The sequence below is a fragment of the Equus przewalskii genome, chromosome 24, assembly GCF_037783145.1.
Source record: "Equus przewalskii isolate Varuska chromosome 24, EquPr2, whole genome shotgun sequence".
In the NCBI taxonomy this organism is placed as follows: Eukaryota; Metazoa; Chordata; class Mammalia; order Perissodactyla; family Equidae; genus Equus; species Equus przewalskii.
In genome coordinates this window covers 12494868-12517355 of record NC_091854.1, presented here as the reverse complement: position 1 = coordinate 12517355, position 22488 = coordinate 12494868, and the positions used below count along the sequence as shown (strand labels likewise).

At 34.0% G+C, this 22488-nt stretch overlaps 1 protein-coding gene and 1 long non-coding RNA gene across 5 annotated transcripts in view; one reads left to right on the top strand and one right to left on the bottom strand.

Annotated features, from left to right (window-relative positions):
* Window positions 1-22488, bottom strand: part of LOC103557274 (uncharacterized) — a 101479-nt gene that overhangs the window by 50131 nt on the left and 28860 nt on the right. The window contains exon 3 of one of the 4 annotated variants that reach the window (XR_011532422.1): window positions 8533-8678. The exons of the other annotated variants lie outside the window; for them this stretch is intronic. This is a non-coding gene — a long non-coding RNA (uncharacterized lncRNA). Of the gene's footprint in view, window positions 1-8532; window positions 8679-22488 lie in introns of those variants that run through there. 4 annotated transcript variants of the gene reach the window in all.
* LOC103557296 (calcium-activated chloride channel regulator 1-like) lies at window positions 650-22419 on the top strand. Its single transcript, XM_008529717.2, has 14 exons — window positions 650-831; window positions 2010-2150; window positions 2352-2499; window positions 2864-2972; window positions 5271-5451; window positions 9264-9491; window positions 10362-10586; window positions 12776-12953; window positions 13928-14028; window positions 14388-14612; window positions 14902-15169; window positions 15734-15904; window positions 16432-16671; window positions 20485-22419. Exons 1-14 carry the CDS (start codon window positions 673-675, stop codon window positions 20823-20825), a joined length of 2715 nt encoding a protein of 904 aa, XP_008527939.2. The 5' UTR covers window positions 650-672; the 3' UTR covers window positions 20826-22419.

Sequence of the window (22488 nt, the reverse complement as noted above, 5' to 3'; positions counted from 1 at the left end):
ATAAATTTTAATTGAGGCGTATTAAGTTTTCAAGTTACATAAAGACTCAAAGCATTCAATGCCACTTGAAAACTGAAATACACAAGTAGTCATCACAGAAGGTAACCAAAACACCCCTTTTCCCCTAACCCATAGCTGTCCCCAACCACTGTGTTTATATCACTCCCTTCAAAAGGAAGAACAGAAATCCTGACTCACTGCCAATCGTATTCTAGTTCCTTTATTGTTTTTTGTTTTGTTTTGCTTGTTTTTTAAACAGGCGTTTTTCATGTGCTCTTTCCTGGTGCTTTTCATTTCAGTTCCTCCTGGTTCTAAAAAGTATTTTTCTGTAAACCAATCCCAGGATTGGAAAATCTCTAATACTATTTGGTGATGGTGATGATGATGATGATGCTGGCCACTACAATGACAATGACAACTACACAAACAATCTAAAATAACTTCTCAATTCAATGAGTACTTAACACCTTAGCTGGCTTAGAAAGTATGATAAACATTGCTACCTAATAACCAAATCTTTAGAATGAGTAAGATAAGGAAGCTCATCAGGATATTTAAGCAATTTATTGTGTAACATTCATGCAAATACTTTGGTTTAGATTCAAATTCCTCATTTCAGCAGATATAAATACTCTCCTTATCTTTCCAAAAGGTTTATTCTAACACGCAAAAATGGTGCTCAGTTTGAATGTTATTCTGTTCCTAGCTTTGCATGTCCTGACTAGAGTGAAAAGCTCAATGGTAAATTTGACTAACAACGGATATGATGGCATTGTCATTGCAATTAACCCCAGTGTACCAGAAGATGAAAAACTCATTCAAAACATAAAGGTAAGAGAGAAAATTTTATTATCCACTTATTTTTATTTCAATAAGTATTCTCAACTCATGTTGGCTAGGTACATACACACACACTCACACAGAGTTATAATTTCCCAAAATTGCTTTGACAATAGTCATCATTTATGTAGTATGTATCTAAACTGTCAAGATTAATGTTTGCTTAAAGTGTGATTTATCATATATTAATAGTATTAGTCATTCCTCTAATGAATTATTAAAAGGCTAAATTACTAATATTTTTTAAACTCATTAAGCTAATAGAAAGACTTTAGAGCTGGTGGAGAGTTATTTTCAAATTTTATCTTTATAAAATTACTTTTACAATGTTTAAATAACTAACCTACACTTAAGCCCTAGAGGTTTATTATCATATACGTTTTTTCAGTTGTTCATACTTGTTCAACTCTGAAAAATTCAAAACGCTTATGTATCTGATCTTAAGGAAAATAATACATATTTCTGAAGTTGACTTACTTCCTAATTTTATTCAGGTTAGTCAGTATAATAAAAACACTTTATATATAGCACTTTAATATATACTGTCTTCTTTGATCCTCTCAATATCCCTATGAAGTAGTCAAGAACAGAGATTATTCCCTTGTTATATAAATGAGAGAAGATAAGTGATTTGTACAATCATACAATTAGTGACAAAACTGGGACTTGAAGCCATCGAGATCTATATACTTTTATTTTCATTACTGCTTGGTAAAACTTTGCCTTTTACGAACACATTCCACATGAGAAGATAACTCAAAATAAATCCTGCAAAAATTTTTTTCGATTAACAGTAAGTATAAAATCTACCAAACTTTAAACTCCCAAACCAATTATCAGCGCCTCTGTTGGATTAAATAAGCAACTTGCCAACAGGTCCCTGCCTTAATCCCCTTCAGATCTGACCCAGCACCTTCACTCCCCTCTCCAACCCATAAAGCTGAAAGCAGGTCTGGATAGGTAAGAAATGGAGAGTTGATTTTTGAGCATTTGAAAATGCGGAGTTTATAGATTAGAGTGATACAGTAAAATTCGACCTATTTTTCAGTTAGTCTTTGCCAAAATATTTGGGGTAAGGGAGCTTAGATTTGCTTCTTATTTGTATATATACACTTTTATGCTCATTTCATTGTGAAAGTGTTACCACAAGGTATTTTTAATTTTGTCAGAAAATGGTAACTGAAGCTTCAACTTACCTGTTTCACGCCACCAAAAGAAGAGTTTATTTCAGGAACGTAAGCATTTTAATTCCAATGACCTGGAAGTCAAAATCTGAGTACTTAATGCCAAAACAAGAATCATATGAACAGGTAGGACATTTTATGTAGTTCATAAACTGCTTCTTTCTTCCTGGGCTTTTTTAAAATTAATACTTACAATTTTTCAGTAATTATTAATCACTACTTTAGTAATTATATTAGTAATATTACTTGTCTCAATTTAGAGGAAAAATTCCTTGTTCTTATTGTTCTTGCGATCTGTTTTGGTTTGTTTGTTCTTCCACTTTTTAGGCAGATGTCATAGTTGCTAATCCTTACCTAAAATACGGAGATGATCCCTATACACTTCAATATGGACAATGTGGAGACAAAGGACAATATATACATTTTACTCCAAACTTCTTGTTGACTAATAATTTGCCTATCTATGGGTCCCGAGGTAGGGACATCTATTTTACACTTCTATGTTTATTTCTACTGGAAACAACTATAACACTGTGACTAATGGTATTTTTAAAGATTATTTAAAAAGAAAAATAGGTATTAATTAATACCTTTGTTTGGAAACATACTAGTTATGTTCAATCTAACTATATTTCTTTGTGTGTGTGTGTTTAATAATAAAATTAGTTATTTATTGATACTAATCCATTGCAACTTTTTTGGGGTATCAGAGGGGTGTCAACTTCTAGAGTTCCTTGACTCAATTAGATTAAGGATATGGGGCAAGGAGACTTAAAAATAAGGAATCTATATTAAAATATTGTAAATATAAATTTTTAAGTGGGCATATTCTCTCATAGGCAGAGTATTTGTCCATGAGTGGGCCCATCTCCGATGGGGAGTATTTGATGAGTATAATGTGGACCGGCCATTCTATATCTCCAGAAGGAACACTATTGAAGCAACAAGGTATCATTGTATTGAACAAATCTGTTTTCAAAACTTTCCACTTATGATTTTTTAATTTTCTATACTAGGCAAACAAAAATTATCTCAGTGGTTGAATGCTCATTCAGTTCATTTCAGTATCCAACCTGCCCCGCTATGTATGTGTCCAACTACTTCTGGGGATTCCTTCTTGGAATCAAGATCATTCAAAATTGCAAATCATTTCAGTATTCATGGAGATTGTACTAAAATATGTTATTGTCAAAGGAGAAAGGAAAAAGCTGTAGCCTAAACCTTAAGTATCTTAATTGGTGTTCAAGTTCCTACCCAATCTTTTATTGTGTTTGATTCATAATTTTTTAAGGTGAATCTATTTTATTGAAATCAACTAAACTACTAGAGTTTCATGTTAAATATATTTTACTTTTCATTTACTCTTAAACTTAAAGGAGGGGAAAAAGTACTTTTCATAAGGATAAGTGAGTAAATTGATATGGTGCTTTTTTGTTGGGTTTTTTTTTTTTTTTTTTGGTGAGGAAGATTCACCCTGGGCTAACATCCATTGCCAATCTCCCCATTATTTTTTGCTTGAGCAAGATTAATCCTGAGCTAACATCTGTGCCAATCTTCCTCTATTTTGTATGTGGGATGCCTCCACAGCATGGCTGATGAGTGGAGTAGATCTACGCCCAGGATCCAAATCTGTGAACCCAGACTGCCAAAGTGGAGCATGCAGAACTTTGACCACTTGGCTATGGGGCTGGCCGCCCTGATTTTTTAAGAAATATAATCTTGGTAGATTTAGACAGGCCCTATTTATAAATAGATAATATATTTCAATTAAAAATATCAAGCATATGGAGTATTTAAAGAGTATTAAAGAACAACAGAAATCAGAGTAATAGGGAAAGTCTTTGGGATAAAAAATATACTAGAGGACAGAACTGTGATAGAAAAAATGCCTCTCCCCACCTCCTTTGTGTGGTTTGCTTTATCTCTGCTAAGCTGCCTAGAGTCTCTCGCACAGACTGGGCTCTCAATTCAGGATACTCATTCCTCTTCCCTCCTCCCACGCAACTCCTCCCAGCACCACCTCCCTTATCCAGACAATGCTCGTTCATCCTTCAAGACTCAGTTCAAATGTTGCTTCCCTAAGTGTCTTTCCTCTCCCTCCATTTGGGGTTAGATATCTTTGAACGTGTTCTCAAAACAATATGCATGGACTTCTCTCACACTGAGCATCAATCAACTGTGAAATTTTATTTTCCCCACTAAGATCTCACACTTAAGATCCTTGAGGACTAATTTTTTTCTAATCCCCTAGCCTTGGGCCTGGCACAAAACCAAGTAAGTAAAAGCTAAAGAAAGAACGTATCAAGAAATAAATTTTTGATGAATTAACAAAAACGAATGAGCTCCTTATCAGTCATTCAAAGAGATATATTAGTAAAAACAACCATCTAAAATAAAATTTATTGAGCTCCTGCACTGTGCCAGGTACTTTATTTAATCATCAGGCTTACTTTACAGGTAACCCTTTTGGAAGATATGACTCATTACCTCCTTTAGTCCTTGCAATACAAATAAATTTATTCAAGTGGATTAATGTTATGAAGTTTAATAGTAAATCAGAATGGGAGTAAATCCTGCAGATAAATAGAAACTCTTTAGAGTCTTTTACCCCATACCCTACCCTGCCTATTCCCTGCCAGGGACTTGACAATTATCTTACTTATCACAAAGACCAAAAGGTTTGAATGCACAAGCATTTCTATGCAGCTTTATTTTTATTTCTTCCTTCAATCTAGCTCAGTGGTTTTCAAAATGTAAATTGCAAAATGCTATAAACATAGAACAATACATGGTTTTGTATGTATGGTATACACACATATGTGTATATATGTATACGTGTGCATATATATGTGTACCATACATAGAAATTTAAGAGGATTTTAAGCATAATGTTGACTCTCCCCTCCCCACTAAGAAGCAACTTCTCTGTATCTCTTAACTCACTTAATCTTCACAACATCCCTGTGAATTAGGAATTATCATCTTTAGTTCAAGGTCACAAGGATAATAGATTTATTGATCACATTAGTGAGCAATCAACGTTAATAAATATGAAATGACATCATTCCTCTTGTTGAAATCTATGGTAAATAGGGGTAGGACATTGTGCCTACTTCAGTCAAAACGGAATGTTTAGTACATGATCTATAGCAATTATCATTGAGGAAAATATTTTAGGATGTTGGTCTGTATTCATGATTTGTCTGGTCTTCATAAATAAATGTAATCTCATTCTTTTCATCATAGATGTTCAACTCATATTACTGGTATTAACGTGGTTTTCAAGGAATGCCAGGGAGTCAGCTGTATAACAAGGCCATGTAGACGTGACTCACAGACAGGGCTGTATGAAGCAAAATGTACATTCATCCCAGAAAAATCCCAGAGCACAAGGGAATCCATAATGTTTATGCAAAGTCTCGATTCTGTAAGTACCTTCTTTTCCTAGTCTCACAAAGGAAGCTTTTGGGAAAAATTAATTAGGGAAGCTAGATTTTCTACTATGAAATTATATATACCAATAGAAATGAGAGAAATTACTCAGACAATTAATTAACAGCTATTTTCTCCAGCCTATGTCAGGGTGTGTCCAGAAATCATTCCACCCTTTCGTATTAACCTGTGTCTTTTCTTCAGATGTAGAACTGTACCCTTCTCATTGGCGTGACGTAATTTCTTATAACATCCCTTCCCTCATTTGACTTCTGTGGACTTGTGTCTAGAACTACAACCTTGTTTTAATTCTCTCTTTTAAGTGTTAGTCAGACCACTTTTCCAAAGTAATCCATTCTGTAGCTTTGAAAAGTACTGACATTCTAGATTTCCCATTATCTTCCCGCTAAAGCACACCAAGCTATTGCAAAGTGATATTGTGAAAACATAAATGGCTCAATCTCTACAGAACAGACTTAAGGGAAAAAGTTCACAATCACTAATATCAACACAATAATTCAAGTTCCAAAGCTAATGTTTGACCTGAAATATCTGATTTAAATACATAAAGCTCAGTGGATAAGAACAGGTGCCTTCGAATCAGATAGACTTGATATCAAAACCCAGTCTGTCATTTTCAAGCTGCGTCACTATGAGAAAACTGCTGAATCTGAGATGTAGTTCTCTCATCTTTTAAGTGGGTATTATAATACTCACTTCACAATGTCATTGTTGTTAGATTTACAAGATCTAATGTAAAAAAGTATGGTCAGTGTTTAGCACAAAGAACAAAATAAACTTTAAATTTTTAAAATTTATAAAATATTTGGATAATAGTCAATTGTCTCTTTCCCTGGATAAGTCCAATCTTAACTAATACAAACATATTATAGCTACCTAATGAAAACTTCTAAACATGTAAAAAAGATTTTTAAATATGAAACATATGAAAGTTATCAAAAATAAATCAAAATAAAGTACTACCACTAAATAGTAAGACTAACTTATTTTTTAAAAGTAAATTTTCATATACCAAGTCAGTAGCAACAAATACTTCCATAGGTAGAGGTTTGTAAAAGCCTATTGTTTCCAATAAAATTTAAAATTGTTTTGGAGCCGAGGGCATTAATGATGGACTTGAGTAAAAATTTAAACGTGATATTTTCTTCTAAAACTCTTAAGTGAACCCAATTTGATATTAGTAGAAATTGTTTTCCAGCCTAATAAAGCTCCCTCCTGGGAATATTTGAAACATGAGTCAACAAAGTTCACTTCAACCTGCTGAATCTGGATCAGCAAAGGCTAGCCAAAGAATTCAGCATCCAAATAGATATCAGATCATGCGACACAAGAGGATAATTGGAATATGTACTGTCTGTTCCAAACTATAAATTCCAAAAGCATTTGACTCTCCAGAGACAACTGATGCTGCCTACCTGGGACATAAATAATAATGAAGAAGATCACGTAGCTGAAATACAGAGGGCAACTAGTTATATAAGACATGGCTCGGAGATAAATATTGTACTTTAACCATATATCTTGTCCAGAATAACACTGACTTCTAATTATTATAATATAGATGAAATATAATGCATAGCATCTGTACCCAGGGCATAAGCTCAGACCCAGGAGAGATATGATCTTAAATACCGAATGTTCAATTCCATAATTTCTTTCCCTTAAATTTCACTATTCCTACTTCATGCCCAGCACTGTGTTAGGAGCTGGAAATACAGAAATAATTAAAGATAATTGTTCTTGAGGAAATGTTTAGTGAGAGAGGTCGAGCTATAAGGAAAACATATGGAATACAAAATAGGAAGAGATATAAACCAAGTGCTACGAGAGTACAGCAAACATCTCCAACTGGAGGTCAGAAAATGGTTTCTAAAGAGACGAGTTTTGAGTTGGGATTTGAAAAAAACGAGTATAAATTTACCAAAGCAAGAAGGGGAAGGATATTCTAGGCAAAGAAATAGGTTTACAATAACAAAGAATGGAAAAATACAGGATGCCACACATGATTGTACGAGTTGAGCAGTCCTCAAATTAGCTGCATCATGGACCCTAAGATTTTAATATTTATTAGAACAATTTTCAGGTAGATAGCAGCAAAAGAACTTAAGAAACTTTTTAAGCACCTTTTTCTAATTTACTCAAAATTTCCTGTCCCTCTTTCCATTTGAGTTAGCTGAGACCTTTGTGAAAGTTTCTGGCATACTCTAAGGACAGGAAAAAGTTCAGTGTGGTACAAGCAAAGGACACACAGTGAGCAAGAAGCAGGAAACAAGACTGAAGCAAGAAACTGGGACCTACAAAGCTAAGGTGTTTGGATTTTATCTTATTAGCTTCAGACTGGCGATGTAATCAGCTTAATTCTTTCAGGAAGATAATCCTACTAATTGTGAGGGAAAAAATGGAGTGAGGGGCCGACCCAGTGGCACAGTGGTTAAGTTTGCACGTTCTACTTCAGCGGCCAGGGGTCCACTGGTTTGGATCCTGCGTGCGGATATGGTACAGTTCATCAAGCCATGCTGTGGCAGGCGTCCCACATAGAAAGTAGAGGAAGATGGGCACAGATGTTAGCTCAGGGCCAGTCTTCCTCAGCAAAAAGAGGAGGATTGGCAGCAGATGTTAGCTCAGGGCTGATCTTCCTCAAAAAAAAAAAAAAGCAAAGAAAAAATGAAGTGAGATCATAATGGATGCAGGGAGAAGAGATGGAAGGCCATAGCAATAGGCAGATAAGAGACCTGAAAGCCCTGATTAAGGCAGTGGCAGTGGTAGGGGAAAGAGAGACTAGATTTGATAGGCATTTCATATCAGCAAGACTTGATTATGAATCATCACTTTGATTGAAAACTGTATTTTTCTCCCATCCAATATAACCCCTCCTGGGAAATGCAAATCAGAACCATATCACAAGGAAATAAACTCTTAAAACTTAAATAAAAGATATTCAAATTTAATAATTTAATTGTAAATCTGAGTTTACATCTGGAGACTCTATTGGGAGGGGATTTTTTTAAAAAGGAAATGACATTTACAAAAGTATTTCTTATAAGCTAAGACTTACTGCAAGGTGAATTCTTTCCTGAACACTGCACTGGTTTATGGAAGCATTTTTCCAACACTAAGTTTTCAAACTTGGAAGATTTTCACAGGTTTCATAGTAATGAAATATCATTTGGCAGAATACTGGATACAACTCACCATTTGCAACTGAAAGAGAAGCAATCACATATCTTCATATTCTCTCTACATTTTCATTACTTTTTCAAGAATAGTATTTTATTTATGTCAGAGTTCACACAGCCAATAATAACCCAGGATGTTAAAATACCTGTTCTCAAGTTTTTCAACCAACTATAAAGAGATAGAAAATAGTTAAGCAATTAAAGAAGGCCATTTTCTTTATCCCACTTTTAGGGGTCAGTTAGAAATTACTGCAAAGCCTGTCCCTTTTCCACTAACCTTAGTTCACAGCTTTATTTCCCCAAGAGTCTAGAAGGGAAAGTAAGAAGTGAACTCAAGCAGTTGTGCCAGTATCACACCACCCACCGCCTGCTATGATCTACCTGTACCTTAAAGAATCCCAAAAAACTTTCCAGTGCATATTGATGGTTTTACCTTGCTTCCTCTCAAGTTTGCAAAATGGATGGCAGAATGTTAGATTATAAATAACTTTTAATTGTTAGGAGATAAAATCTGTGAAGGATGTATATGCTAACCAAGCGCATATTTGGAAAAGAGGGTAATGCCACACTGGTTATCATGATATCATTTTCTAATTGATTTTTTTTCCAGGTGACTGAATTTTGTACAGCAAAAACACACAATACAGAAGCTCCAAACCTACAAAACAAAATGTGCAATTACAGAAGCACATGGGATGTAATCATGGACTCTGATGATTTTCAGAATGCATCTCCCATGCCAGGAACAAATCTACCACCTCATCCTACATTTTCATTGCTCAAGTCCAAACAGCGAGTAGTTTGTTTGGTACTTGATAAATCTGGAAGCATGGATTCAGTAAGACATTTACTTGTTAGCTCTCTTAAATTAAGTATTTAAGCTAATAGAAATATAATTTAATCTTAGGTTTAGTTCTACTTAGCTAATTAAAATATACACTTATTATTCTACTAAATTTTAGTATAATGATTTTATATGGACAATTACTAGAAGATAATATATTAAAACAAAGATAATTGTTATATTAAGATTATTGAATTATATATAATGTTTATTCTCTAACTTTTATAGATAATTTTTATTCTTTCATTCAGTTAAAGAAAAAACTGAACAAAATATAACTGAACAAAAAGAAAACATGAAAATCATTCATAATTCCACCACTGAGCATATGTCATTTTAGTCTTTTTTCTGTTCATGTATTTGTTTTTCCTGCTCAAAAATGTGATTATATTTTATGTTTTATAATGTGATTTTTTTACTTACTATACCTTAAACACTCTCCAGGGAAAAAAATGATTCCATGACATAATTTTTAATGGCTGAATCATATATACATACCATAATTTAGTCAAATAACCTCCTGTTATTGGACCTTTTGGAGATTTTCAAGTTGTTATTATTAAAAATTATGTTGTTTTGAACATTTTTGTCTTCATTTTTAAGTTATTTCCTTAGCAGAAATTCCTGAATATAAAACTGTTAAATAAAAAGTTATCAATTTTTAGGGCTTTTCCAACTATAACATGACTAATTATTTTTAATTTTCTTTAATATTATTTCTTTATAATAAAATGAAAGACTTAAATTCTAAAATACAGTAATCAATTATTATCATGATCTGCGGCCTGTAGACAACTTCGTCTTCCACCAATTTGTCAGGACTTGAGGAGAATCAGGAATTGTTCAGAGATCTTTTTCTTACAGGACGACCGTCTCCTTCGAATGAATCAAGCAGCAGAATTATATTTGATTCAAATTATTGAAAAGGAATCTTTGGTTGGGATGGTCACATTTGACAGCTCTGCTGAAATCCAAAATAATCTAACAAAAATAACTGACGATAATGCTTACCAAAACATCATTGCAAAACTGCCTCAGTTTGCTGGTGGTGGAACTTCAATTTGCAATGGACTCAAAGCAGGATTCCAGGTACAATAAAAATGTTTTTCTAAGTATCATTTGCCATTTACCATTACTTTTAATTTTGTCCAACTATCTTTGAACAAGGGTCATGAGCTCACAGGTCCCTCATTTAAATAATATTTTTTACAAAAAGACTCTCCTACTGTCTTGTTTACAGCTGGAGGCTCTCTGAGTGTGGTTATTCCACCAACATATTCCTGAGGGACTGAGCTGCATGGGGAGTAGTCAACCAAGGGAAGAAAACTCCAGTGTGCACATAACCATCAAGATTTCATTGAGGAGCTCCCCATTCCTTCATCTCTCCCACAGTCTGAATTTCTGTGAGCAGAAAATAATGCTGTTAAGGAGACTGTGGAAGAGGGAAATTAGTAATATTTCTATTATGAGTAAAAAAAGAAAAAATTAGTTCATCCAGTTAAATTAACATTTAAAAATCACAAAGACAGAGGTAGTTCCTCAAGCAGTATAGCCCCAAACCCAAGACACATAGGTGGAAGTTTAACGAAATAAAAATTCTGAAATCAAAACTTGAGAGCAACTTTTGAGCGCTATATTAAACTCCCTCTGGTACTCATCTGAATTTCTTTCAACCTGAGATAGCCTCTATTTAAGCCTATTTATTGTCATTCTTTAAGTCACAAAAATAAAAAACTGCTTTCGGTCACTGATCCTCTAATTGTCTCAGCTAGAAAGTGAAGCCTGCTACTCTTATCCAGGCCTCCAATTAATACCATCTCTTAGCTTTCCTTGTGATGTCTATTTGTTGTAAAGCCTATTGGTTTAAGAAGGTGTGCAGGCTCTGAATTCAGACAAACCTGGGATTCTAGCTCTATTATTTATTAGCTAAATAACTTTGGATAAGTTACTCAACTCAGAAAGTCTGTTTCCTCAACCAAGTAAATGTGGAAAATAATAGCACCTATCACATTTAATTGTGAGAATTATATAAGTATGTGCTCAAGAAAGGATTGTTATTACTATAATAATTCTTATTATACATGTCTATTCACTTCTAAAATATGACAGTACCAAACATTGGGAATACATCATAATGTTTGCACATATTGGTTCATACATGTTTTTCTTAATATAATTTGATATATATCTTATGATATTTTGACCATAGAATCTATTGCTAAATAGATTATGTTAAAGCACATTCAAAGCTATAATTACTCTTAATTACTCATGTAATGAAACCATATAATATGTAAGCATTTTATTTACAAAATCATAACAATAATAGCTAAAATATATTGAGTATATACTACACTATTGCCTATATTAAATGCTTTATACGCATAATCTTATTTTATCCCTACCATTACTTTTTTAGTCAGGTACTACTATTGTTCCTATTTTGCACATAAAGAAACTGAGGTTCAGAGTAATTAAATATCTTTCTTAAGAATATAGAGTCAGTAATTGGCAAACCTAGGATTCAAAACCTGGTCTTTCTTACTCCTAAGACCAAAAAGTTAATCACTACGTTGAGCTATTTATAGAACTCTATTATATATGACAGAGAGAGAGAGAAGAAAAAAAGACAGGGAGACTAAACACTAGCCATGATATTTATCAAATGGCAGAGCTGGAATTGATCTCAATTTGTCTGACTAAAGATCTCAGTCAATACTCCTGGTAAAAGTCAGGAAAAGACAAAAAAAATTGGAATACTCAATAAATTTATGAACTTCCTTCTTCACGGCAGGTCAAAGTTTTATCCAGGAAATCCTGAGATTCTCCAATGATCAACTAAAATGCATAAAAAGACACATACTACATCATTTGACCTTGCACATTTGCCATTAGTCATGACTTTGCAAACGCTGTCCGGTCCGCAGCCTTCCAAAACTGCCTGGGTCCTTTGACTCCACCTCAAGTATCTCCCGGAATCATAATAGCTAACATTCACTGAGCACTTTCTACGTGTTAGGCATTGTTCTACGTGTTTTATTCTTCTTCTCTTGGATAGCTTCACTATATGTGAAAAAGTTAGAAGCACTGTTGACACTCTATCTTTGGCAACCTACAAGAACATTGTACATTATACTCATTTCCATGCCAAAAGTTTCCTTTTGCCTACTCTGATACATAAGCCTGAAGACTTCTTCAAGACTAATGAACAGGTTTATTCTTAGTTTAAATTTTAGATATTATATTCTGTAATTAATAATCTGCTTTTTCACTATCAGGCAATTGTCTACAGTAACCAGAGTACTTCTGGTTCTGAAATCATATTACTGACAGATGGGGAAGATAATCAAATGAGCTCATGCTTTGAGGAGGCAAAAGCAAGTGGTGCGATCATCCATAGCATTGCTCTAGGCCCTTCTGCTGCCAAAGAACTGGAGACTCTGTCAAATATGACAGGTAACCCTTTGGAATGTAGTTTGAATAGAAATTACCAAAAATATCTCTCCCATCTCATGGGCTCTTTCCCCTTAAACTATAAAACTGCTCAAAAATTTCCTGTCCTAAAAATTAATCTTTGCCCCATCCATGTCCTTATCTTTCAAGTTAATATCTTTCCTCTATGGTCCCCCACCACCTTTCTCCATTTCTACCCATACTATCTTCTTCTGTTAGTCAATATTTGCTGTCTTCATTCATTTCTCACCACTCTCTACTACCAAATTGAACCTTCTTTCTCCATGGTTACTAATGACTTACTCAACTGCAATTGTGAAATTATTGATTAGTATCTGTTCTGCTCAATCCTACATAGAGATCTAAATAGCCCTATTTCATAGAGGAAGAAATGGAAACCTAGAGAGTACAAATGATTTGCCCAAGGCTGGAGTTAGAGTGCTGATTACCAATTCTTGCCCTCTGCAATCCGTTCTTTTCCAACTCTTCACACCTAAGTAATCTCTCTCTTCACTAATTCCTATATTATTTACTTTCCACACCTAATTTTTATTTTATTCTAAACTGCCATTCTCTAATTGTTTTGGTATAGCTTAGATACAACTAGAAAATAAGTAGTTGGTTCAAAAAAATTGTCTTAAATTTTATTTTTATAACATTATTTAGTGATTAGATCAGCTTTACTAATGTGGGAGGCACTTACATCTAATGACTGATATAAAAACAATAATATTTGTCCAGTTCTTTACATTTTCTTCATTCTAACTTATTTTGAGCAAAGTTTTAATTTTTATAGGATTACACCTGGGACACTGTTATACTAAAAGCTCCTAAGCTTCTGGAAAATTCATATTTTGTTAGTTTAAAAAGAAATTTAAAAATATGTTTTAAAGTACATACATTGATAAAGTACAATAACAAATATGATTTTCCTGTTTTAAATTAGTACTATAAAAGTAAATAAACATCCATTTTAGGAGGACTTCGTTTTTCTGCCAATAAAGACATAAACGGCCTTATTGATGCTTTCAGTAGAATTTCATCTAGAAGTGGCAGCATCACTCAACAGGCTATTCAGGTCAGTGTCTCAGAAAAATTCTTTGCCTTTTCACATTTGTAATAAATTTCTATTATCCTGAATAGTAACTTTATTCCCTAATAAATAACACTTTTGCCTGAAAATATTTCAAGTGTGCAGAAGAAAAACATCCCCACTGAATTTGCTTTTCTGTGACACTTATAGCCACCTTTTCTTCTGATTCCTCTATCCCTTATATTAAGTACTTTGTATTTGCAAAATTCTTCAAAATAATTCTTATTTTAATCGAAATCTTAAAAATAAATTTATAATTACTCTGAACAGACTAAACTTTGAAATTTTATTAACTAAACTAACAAATTGGTTTCATGTGTTTATTGTTTTTATTTGTATAACAGTTGGAAAGTAAAGCCTTTAATATTAGCAGGAGGAAATGGGTAAATGGTACAGTGCCTGTGGATAGTACAATTGGAAACGACACTTTCTTTGTTGTCACATGGACAATACAAAAGCCAGAAATTCTTCTCCAAGATCCAAAAGGAAAGAAATATAGAACCTCAGATTTCAAAGAAGATAAACTAAATATTCGGTCTGCCCGTCTTCAAATACCAGGTATTGCAGAGGTAAGAATATTCTTTTATTTTCTCCATGCTTTATCAATCAATTTTGAGAAAAAAAAATGAAGATAACATCTTATACACTGTGAATATTAAAACAGTGACAGATCATCTGTCATAAAAAACAAGCCAAATAGAATTAGCGATTCATATCCACTTACTATTTACCAGCTTACAAAATTGCATATTAAAAATCATTAGTATTACTTTGCTTAAATTTCTAAATAATTTTATATTTCAAATAGGAGTAGGAAAATATTACAAAAGCTCTCAAACAGACATTTCTGATTTTCAGACAGGTACTTGGACTTACAGCCTACTAAATAATGCCAACTCTCAAATGCTAACGGTGACAATGACTACTCGAGCAAGAAGTCCTACCACACTCCCAGTAATTGCAACTGCTCACATGAGTCAAAATACAGCACATTACCCTAGCCCAATGATTGTTTATGCACGAGTCAGTCAAGGGTTTTTGCCTGTTCTGGGAGTCAATGTAACAGCCATTATAGAAAACGAAGATGGACATCAAGTAATATTGGAGCTCTGGGACAATGGTGCAGGTAATAAGAATCTGCATCAACTTCCACTGAATTTAAAATCCTACTAAAGCCACATGACTTAGAAGTCAATATTTCCTGTATATACTAATGAATCATATTCTTAAATGAACTGTTTAATTTTAATGTTTTTAAAACTTTTTACTCAGTTATCTTGACGTGAGGCATAGACATGCACACATTTATTTTCTTTAAATTTTATGAACAATTTTACTTTTCCCAGGAAACTTAGGAACACAATTTTTCTCTATTTTCATTAGTGTCAGTGTTTTGCATACACTTTCTCCAGTTTAGTTATATTCTCCTTATTTTGTTAAGATTCCTTTATGAAATAATAGTAACTAATATTAACTGAATGTTTATCATGAATTAAACTTTTCCAAAGTCAAGAGTTAGCAAGTGGTCAAGCCAGGCTTTGAATCCTAGCAGTCTGATTCCAGGGTTCATGTACTTAAAGCACTGTGCTATACTATCTCCCAAAATGGTTGCCATCACTAGTGCTCATAAACAGTTGGGATTGTGATTTTTATTCTGTTGGATGGCTAATTATTACATTTCAATATCAAGGTGCTGATACTGTCAAGAACGACGGCATCTACTCGAGATATTTTACAGATTACCATGGAAATGGTAGATACAGTTTAAAAGTATTTGCCCAGGCAAGGAAAAGCACAGCTAGACTAAGTTCAAGACAACAACAGAATAAAGCTCTATATATACCAGGCTATGTTGAAAATGGTAAGTGATGTTAAAATAGAAATGCATCATTTGTTTACGTAAATTACATGTGGCAAGCATTGAAAATATAATGTACTATGGAAAACCTAAGTATATAATTATATAATCATCTGTATGTTAGAAACATTTATATTAACGGAGCCTGCATAGGACTGTGCTTCCACATGTTTTGTTTACATCCCCCTCAGTTCATTTCATTTACATTGAAAAAAAATTACCTCCTATGTGGCAAGCATTGCGCTAGAGGCTGGAGCTACAAAGATAAATAAGACATCATCCCTGTCCTCAAAGAATTTACAGTCAAGTAGTAAAGACAGATAGCTTAAAAAACAGTTCTAATATTGCATAATGCCTCCTCATCAATTTTAAAATGACACTAATAAAACAAGCTTTTTTTCACTAAAAGCTTTTGCTTTTTCAACATTTGCTATCAATCAGTGTTAACCCTCCACAGCTGCAAGATGAGATTACAAGATAAAGAATAGACATTACAATATGAAAAGTTACAAAATTACTTTTTTTGGTAGGTAAAATTATACTGAACCCACCCAGACCTGAAATCAAAGATAACACGGCAGAAGCTGAAGTAGAAGACTTCAGCAGACTAACCTCTGGAGGGTCGTTTACTGTAACAGGAGCCCTGACGCCTGGAAATCAGAATCATGTGTTCCCACCAGGCAAAATTACAGACCTCCAGGCTAAGTTTAAAGAAGATCATATTCAACTTTCATGGACTGCCCCTGGCAATGTCCTTGATAAAGGAAAAGGTAAGTTCGACATTAGGTTTTAAAATATGCTAAAAGAAATTCCATTGGCTTTCACATGCTAGTAATTTTCTAATGTCCTATTTATAAATAACACGAACGGAGTGTCTACTGTGGGCCATTAGTAACCTATTTTTGGATATGAAAACTGAAGTTCCAAGAGATAATGAACTGGCCCAAATTAATTCTATACTTAATAACTTCGACGTCTAACCCATTCTTGTCAGACTCTATTGTGCCAAACCGCCTCTCACAATATGAATCATCTTAGAATCACTTTGAGAATACAGTTAACAGTTTTCTGTTGCATTCTTTTCTCTCTAACAGGGAAAAGTTTTTCTAAGTATTTCTGTACCTGAACAATTTCATTCATTCCTTAACCTTTTGTTGAATTTTCGAACACTATTAGGTTCCTAAGAAATAATCTCTACTCTTAACAGTCAGTTAAGTGCAGAAGATACTTTCTGCAAATAAACAGATAAGTTTACCGAATGTGGTAAGAGATATGCTGTTGTAAGCACTGAATGATATGGAAGGCCACAGACTCCTGGTTGAGGGTTAAGATCACAAGGTATATCTTAAAAGGCTTCCCAGGGAAGACTATCCCTTTCCTAAGTCTTGAAGAATGAGAGAAGTTAGCCAAGTTAAGTGAAGGTATCCCACAGAGATAGAGATCACATGCAGAAAAACTCACTAGTCAGAAACCTTTGGCCATTGAGTTTGAATAAAGTTCAAGGCCAAAATATCTCATTTATTCAAAGTTCCTTATAATAAACTGCCCTCATTCCAGAAAGTTTAAATCATTTCATCTTTGCTTTAAATTTAACTGAACTCAGTTAGTATTTATTGAATGCTTACCATATTCCAGTATTGTGCCAGGCTAGTAGATTCTTACAAGATAAAGCCAATCTTGCTATTTTCCCTCAAAGGTGGGAAAATGAAAGCAATATGCAATATCAATATACACAGTATCTCAGGGGTTGTCAGTGCTGAAAAGCCACATGTTCAGTACAATAAACATCTCATTGTATACTCTCAAAAGAAAAGATGTTTTTAAATCTTTCATTTCATTTTCTATACAGCATTTTTCAAAGCTATATTTCTTTTTATCATTACTATGCAAGAAAAAAAATCATTCTAAAGCCAAAGAAACTGCCAGAATAGTTTCCTATTCTAAGAGCTCTTCTAGACTTCAATGCTGAAAACTCTTATATGACACCTTCTGAAATATGCTATTTTCCCACACTATGACCCTTAAAGGTATGGCAGAATAAAACAAACAAACAAAAACCAATACTTTCACTGAAAAAGCCACAAATGAAATTACCTGATCAAATGTTTAGTTCTAAACTCAATTCAGCCAAGACCAAGCCTTAAGTTCAAGAATGGCTTCATAGTAAATGTCCCTCATGCTGATTATAGGAACAAAAAGAAGGAAGAATGCATTACATGTGGACACTGGGAGAGAAAGAACTTCGCTGTGCTTAACCACAAATGCCTAAAATAGGTGGGATCTAATCTCCCTCTTTTCTTGTGACAAATAGGAAGAGGTTGTAGTTGCTATCAAATCTTACCCTCACACATTGCAAAAGAAAGTAGCAGCAGTATCTCAAAGAATAATACCTATATAATCTCAAATGAAGTACTTAAACTCTCTGGGACTCAATTTCCATACCTGTCAAATATGCAAATTAGACTAGTTGACCTAGAATTACTAAAACAAGTAGATGTAATTCTAATATTTTATGATTCTCTAATTCCACCATTTTGGGCAACAACTTAAAAACTATATTATTGGCCAACAAGTAATTAAGGAGGTCAAATACATGCCCAACAGAGTTCCAGGTACTCTAGTTGATACAAAAGGAATATGAAACATAGTCTTTGCTCTCAAGAATAATAGGATCTAATTGAGAAGATAAATTGAACCTCCATAAAACAATCTGGAAAACTCTATTCCATGCAATAAGAATTCATAGAAGAGGGGCCGGCCCAGTGGTGCAGCAGTTAAGTTCGCACTTTTTGCTTCAGCAGCCCAGGGTTTGCCAGTTTGGATGCTGAGTGCAGACGTGGCACTGCTTGGCAAGCCATGCTGTGGTAGGCATCCCACATAGAAAGTAGAGGAAGATGGGCACGGATGTTAGCTCAGGGCCAGTCGTCCTCAGCAAAAAGAGGAGGATTGGCAGCAGTTAGCTCAGGGCTGATCTTCCTTAAAAAAAAAAAAAAAAGGAATTCATAGAAGAAAGTCACTGTGGTGGATGAAATATGTGAACAAGACTTCCTGAAGAAGGTGGGCCTCTTGTTGGGGCTTGAAGAATGGGGACAATTTGCATAGATAGGAAGAGGGACGCACATTCCAGGGAGTCATGACAGGGAGAGAAGGAACTGAATAACACGATTAAGGTCAAGAAAGCAAAATTTCACAATGGAATATTTGAATTAAAATAAGGGATGGATGGATGGATAGATAGATAGACAGGTAGACCCGCCTAACTGGAACACAGGGTGTGTGTGAAAAGTAGTAGAATGGATTGATAAGGCCTATCTATTGAAAAACTAGAATGTTAAGACAGAAGGCATGAATCTTTTAAAAATCACTAAATCAAAGTTATTCACCACAGACTTAAAACATTTCAACATTTCATGAAAAAATAAAGTCTTGGGGCCAACCCAGAGGCATAGTGGTTAAGTTTGCACACTCCACTTTGGCAGCCTGGGGTTCACGGGTTCAGATCCCAGGCGTGGACCTACACACTGCTCAGCAAGCCATGCTGTGGCAGCATCCCACATACAAAGTAGAGGAAGCCTGGCACAGGTGTTAGCTGAGGGACAATCTTCCTCAAGCAAAAAGAGGAAGATTGGCAACAGATGTTAGCTTAGGGCCAATCTTCCTAACCAAAAAAAATAAAAATAAAATCTTCACTTCAGAAAGAGACTTTTGATGTTTTACTGTTCATGGCATTTCAGAATGTGAGAATATATTTTTATATTGATGGCTCTGAGAGATTTCTAAAAGCATTTTGGAATGAAACATTTATGTCAGCATCTTCCTTTCCGTTCTTGATAAAATAGCAGTTATAATAGCTAATATTTCAAAAATTTATTAAGTCTCAGACATTGTGCTGAACAGTTTTCATGCATTAGCATATATCATTCTCACCATTAGAATAGTAGGCATTCAATAAATATTTGTTGACTGAATTGAATGACAATCTCTATTTTACAGATGAGAAAACTGAAGGTAAAAAAGGTTAAATAAATTTTTATTACACAGCTAGAAAGTAATATAATTAAGGTGCTAATCAGCCTGCCTAGCTCCTAAGCATGTCTTAGTTACACACTCCAGTCTCTCTGCCTCCTTTTGTTCTGTATCCTTATCCCTGTCTCCCACTCTATATATCTGCTCTCTTACTCCCCCATCCTGTATTATTCCCTCTCTCAACTTAATGAGAAATAATACAGGTGTGGGGTACTGAATGTCTTTACTACTAGAACATTATTATGTTCCTTGTTCTAAATTAAAGTGGATTCAGCTCTTTATGTTTCTATTTCTGAAAAGAAATCTAGATTCCACTTTTTTAGTACTATATGATTTGGAATTGAATTTTTTGTGATTAGATAACTAGATTAAAAAATTGTTTACATATTTGTTCTTAAAATAAAGAAGATGAGATAACCAGACAAAGACTATACCTGGGATTTCCATAACCAAAACCTAGTCTGCCTTTCCGATAGGCCCCTAAATGCAAGGCAGTGTGGTGGCAACAAGGCATCCTAGAGATTTTAATACACATGAAGTACCTACTTGTTTTCCAGCCAACAGCTACATTATAAGAATAAGCAAGTGTTTCCTGGATCTCCAAGAAGATTTTGACAATGCTACTTTAGTGAATACTTCTAGTCTGACACCTAAGGAAGCTGGCTCAATTGAAAATTTTGAATTTAAACCAGAACCTTTTACAACAGAAAATGGCACCAAATTCTATGTTGCAATTCAAGCCATCAATGAAGCCAATCTCACCTCAGAGGTTTCTAACATTGCACAAGCATCTAAGTTTATCCCTCCACAAGAACCCAGCGCCCCTGGTCTGGGTACCAAGATTTCTGCAATCAGTTTGGTAATTTTTGGATTAGCTGTGATTTTATCTATCCTTTAAACTAGGAATTGTACTAGAACTAAAACTCAATGTTATGAGTATTTGGTAAACATTTATTTAGAATTTAATTTGCTATACGTGTCTATTATAAAACTCTTTGTAATATAAAACTGAATGTACAAAAGGTGTAAATTTCCTAATTCCTTGAGTTCATTAATGCTAATTAGATGCTAAATGTAAATCAAAATGAGTACAACATTTCCTATCTTTGAAAAACCCATTTATTAACTCAGTATAAAAAGAAGATGCATATTTGTACTTGTAGGCTTTTTAAGAAATTTTTGGAGTGTGCTACAAATTCACTTGGTATATTAACAAAATCAAAATTTATCCAAGCCATTTGAAAAATATTTACATATCCACAATAGACAATTCTATGGTAGAATTATTTAAGTTTTATTCTTGATTATGAATGAATACTTCATGTTTACATAAACTGTAATCAAAAAGGACAATAAAGATAATTTTCCAATGAGAAATGGTCTAAGGCAGTAAAGAGGTCAAGTTTTTTTTTATCATTGATTAAAAGTGGTATATGAAAGTTTTGACTCTAGGCATGAAATGACTGTTAGATAAAAAGAGAGTTTTATGTGTGAATTGTGGAGCAGTCATATTTTGAGACAATTACTAGATCCTGAGTATCACCAAGATGCTCCATCAGGGCAGGGATTTTTTTTGTTTTCACTGCTATATCCTCAACATCTAGAATAGTACTTCACATTTGGTAAATACTCAATAAATATCTGTTAAACAAATTAATGAATATTTTCATACTATCAAAGAAATTCAAATTTGACCCATTACATCAAAAAATATCCACAAAATATGATGTGCACATGATAATGTGAGGACTCAACATAATGAAAACTAACCACTTAGTAACAGTGATCAGAATCAACACATAGTGTTTCAGCAAATTAACTGCATCACGTCAATAGAATTTATAAACCATCAAATAAAATGTAAATTAAGCTATTAATATAGCAATACTGTGCTTTGTTTCTGAGAGACGGAGAGTGACAGGTATACTGGAGGAAAATTCTTTGTTTATAGGCAGGAAGATTTCAAAAAGTCTTTGAGTGTCTGAAAGGAGGAAGTTGTATTATATATCTGGAAAAGTTGGGGGGGGAGGAATCATAACACATTAGCAAACCAAATCCAGATGTATATATAGAAAATAATAATATATTGTGACCAAGTTGAATTTATCCCAGGAATCCAATGGTGGTTTAATACTGGAAAATTAATATAATTCATTACATCTCCAAGCAGCTCTACCACAAGCTTCATGTGGCAAGGAGCTGATGCATCAACTTGCCAGCCATGTGAGTGAACCATCTTGGAGAAGGATCCTCCAGCCCCACTCAAACCTTTAGATGACTGTGACCCCAGCTGACATCTTGACAGCAACCTCACGAGAGACTCCAAGCCAGAACCATTCAACTGGCTGCTTCTGATACACAGAAGCTGAGACATAATAAATGTTTATACAGCAATAGATAAGTAATTCAGATTTCAACAAAAAATTCCAGAAGATTTAACAAGCACATCATCATCATTATATGAAATAAAGGTTCATGAAAAACTAATCTAATTTTGAAAAAAAATAAGTGAATGGAAGAACTTCCTTCCCAGATATTAATATAATATAAAACTATGGTAA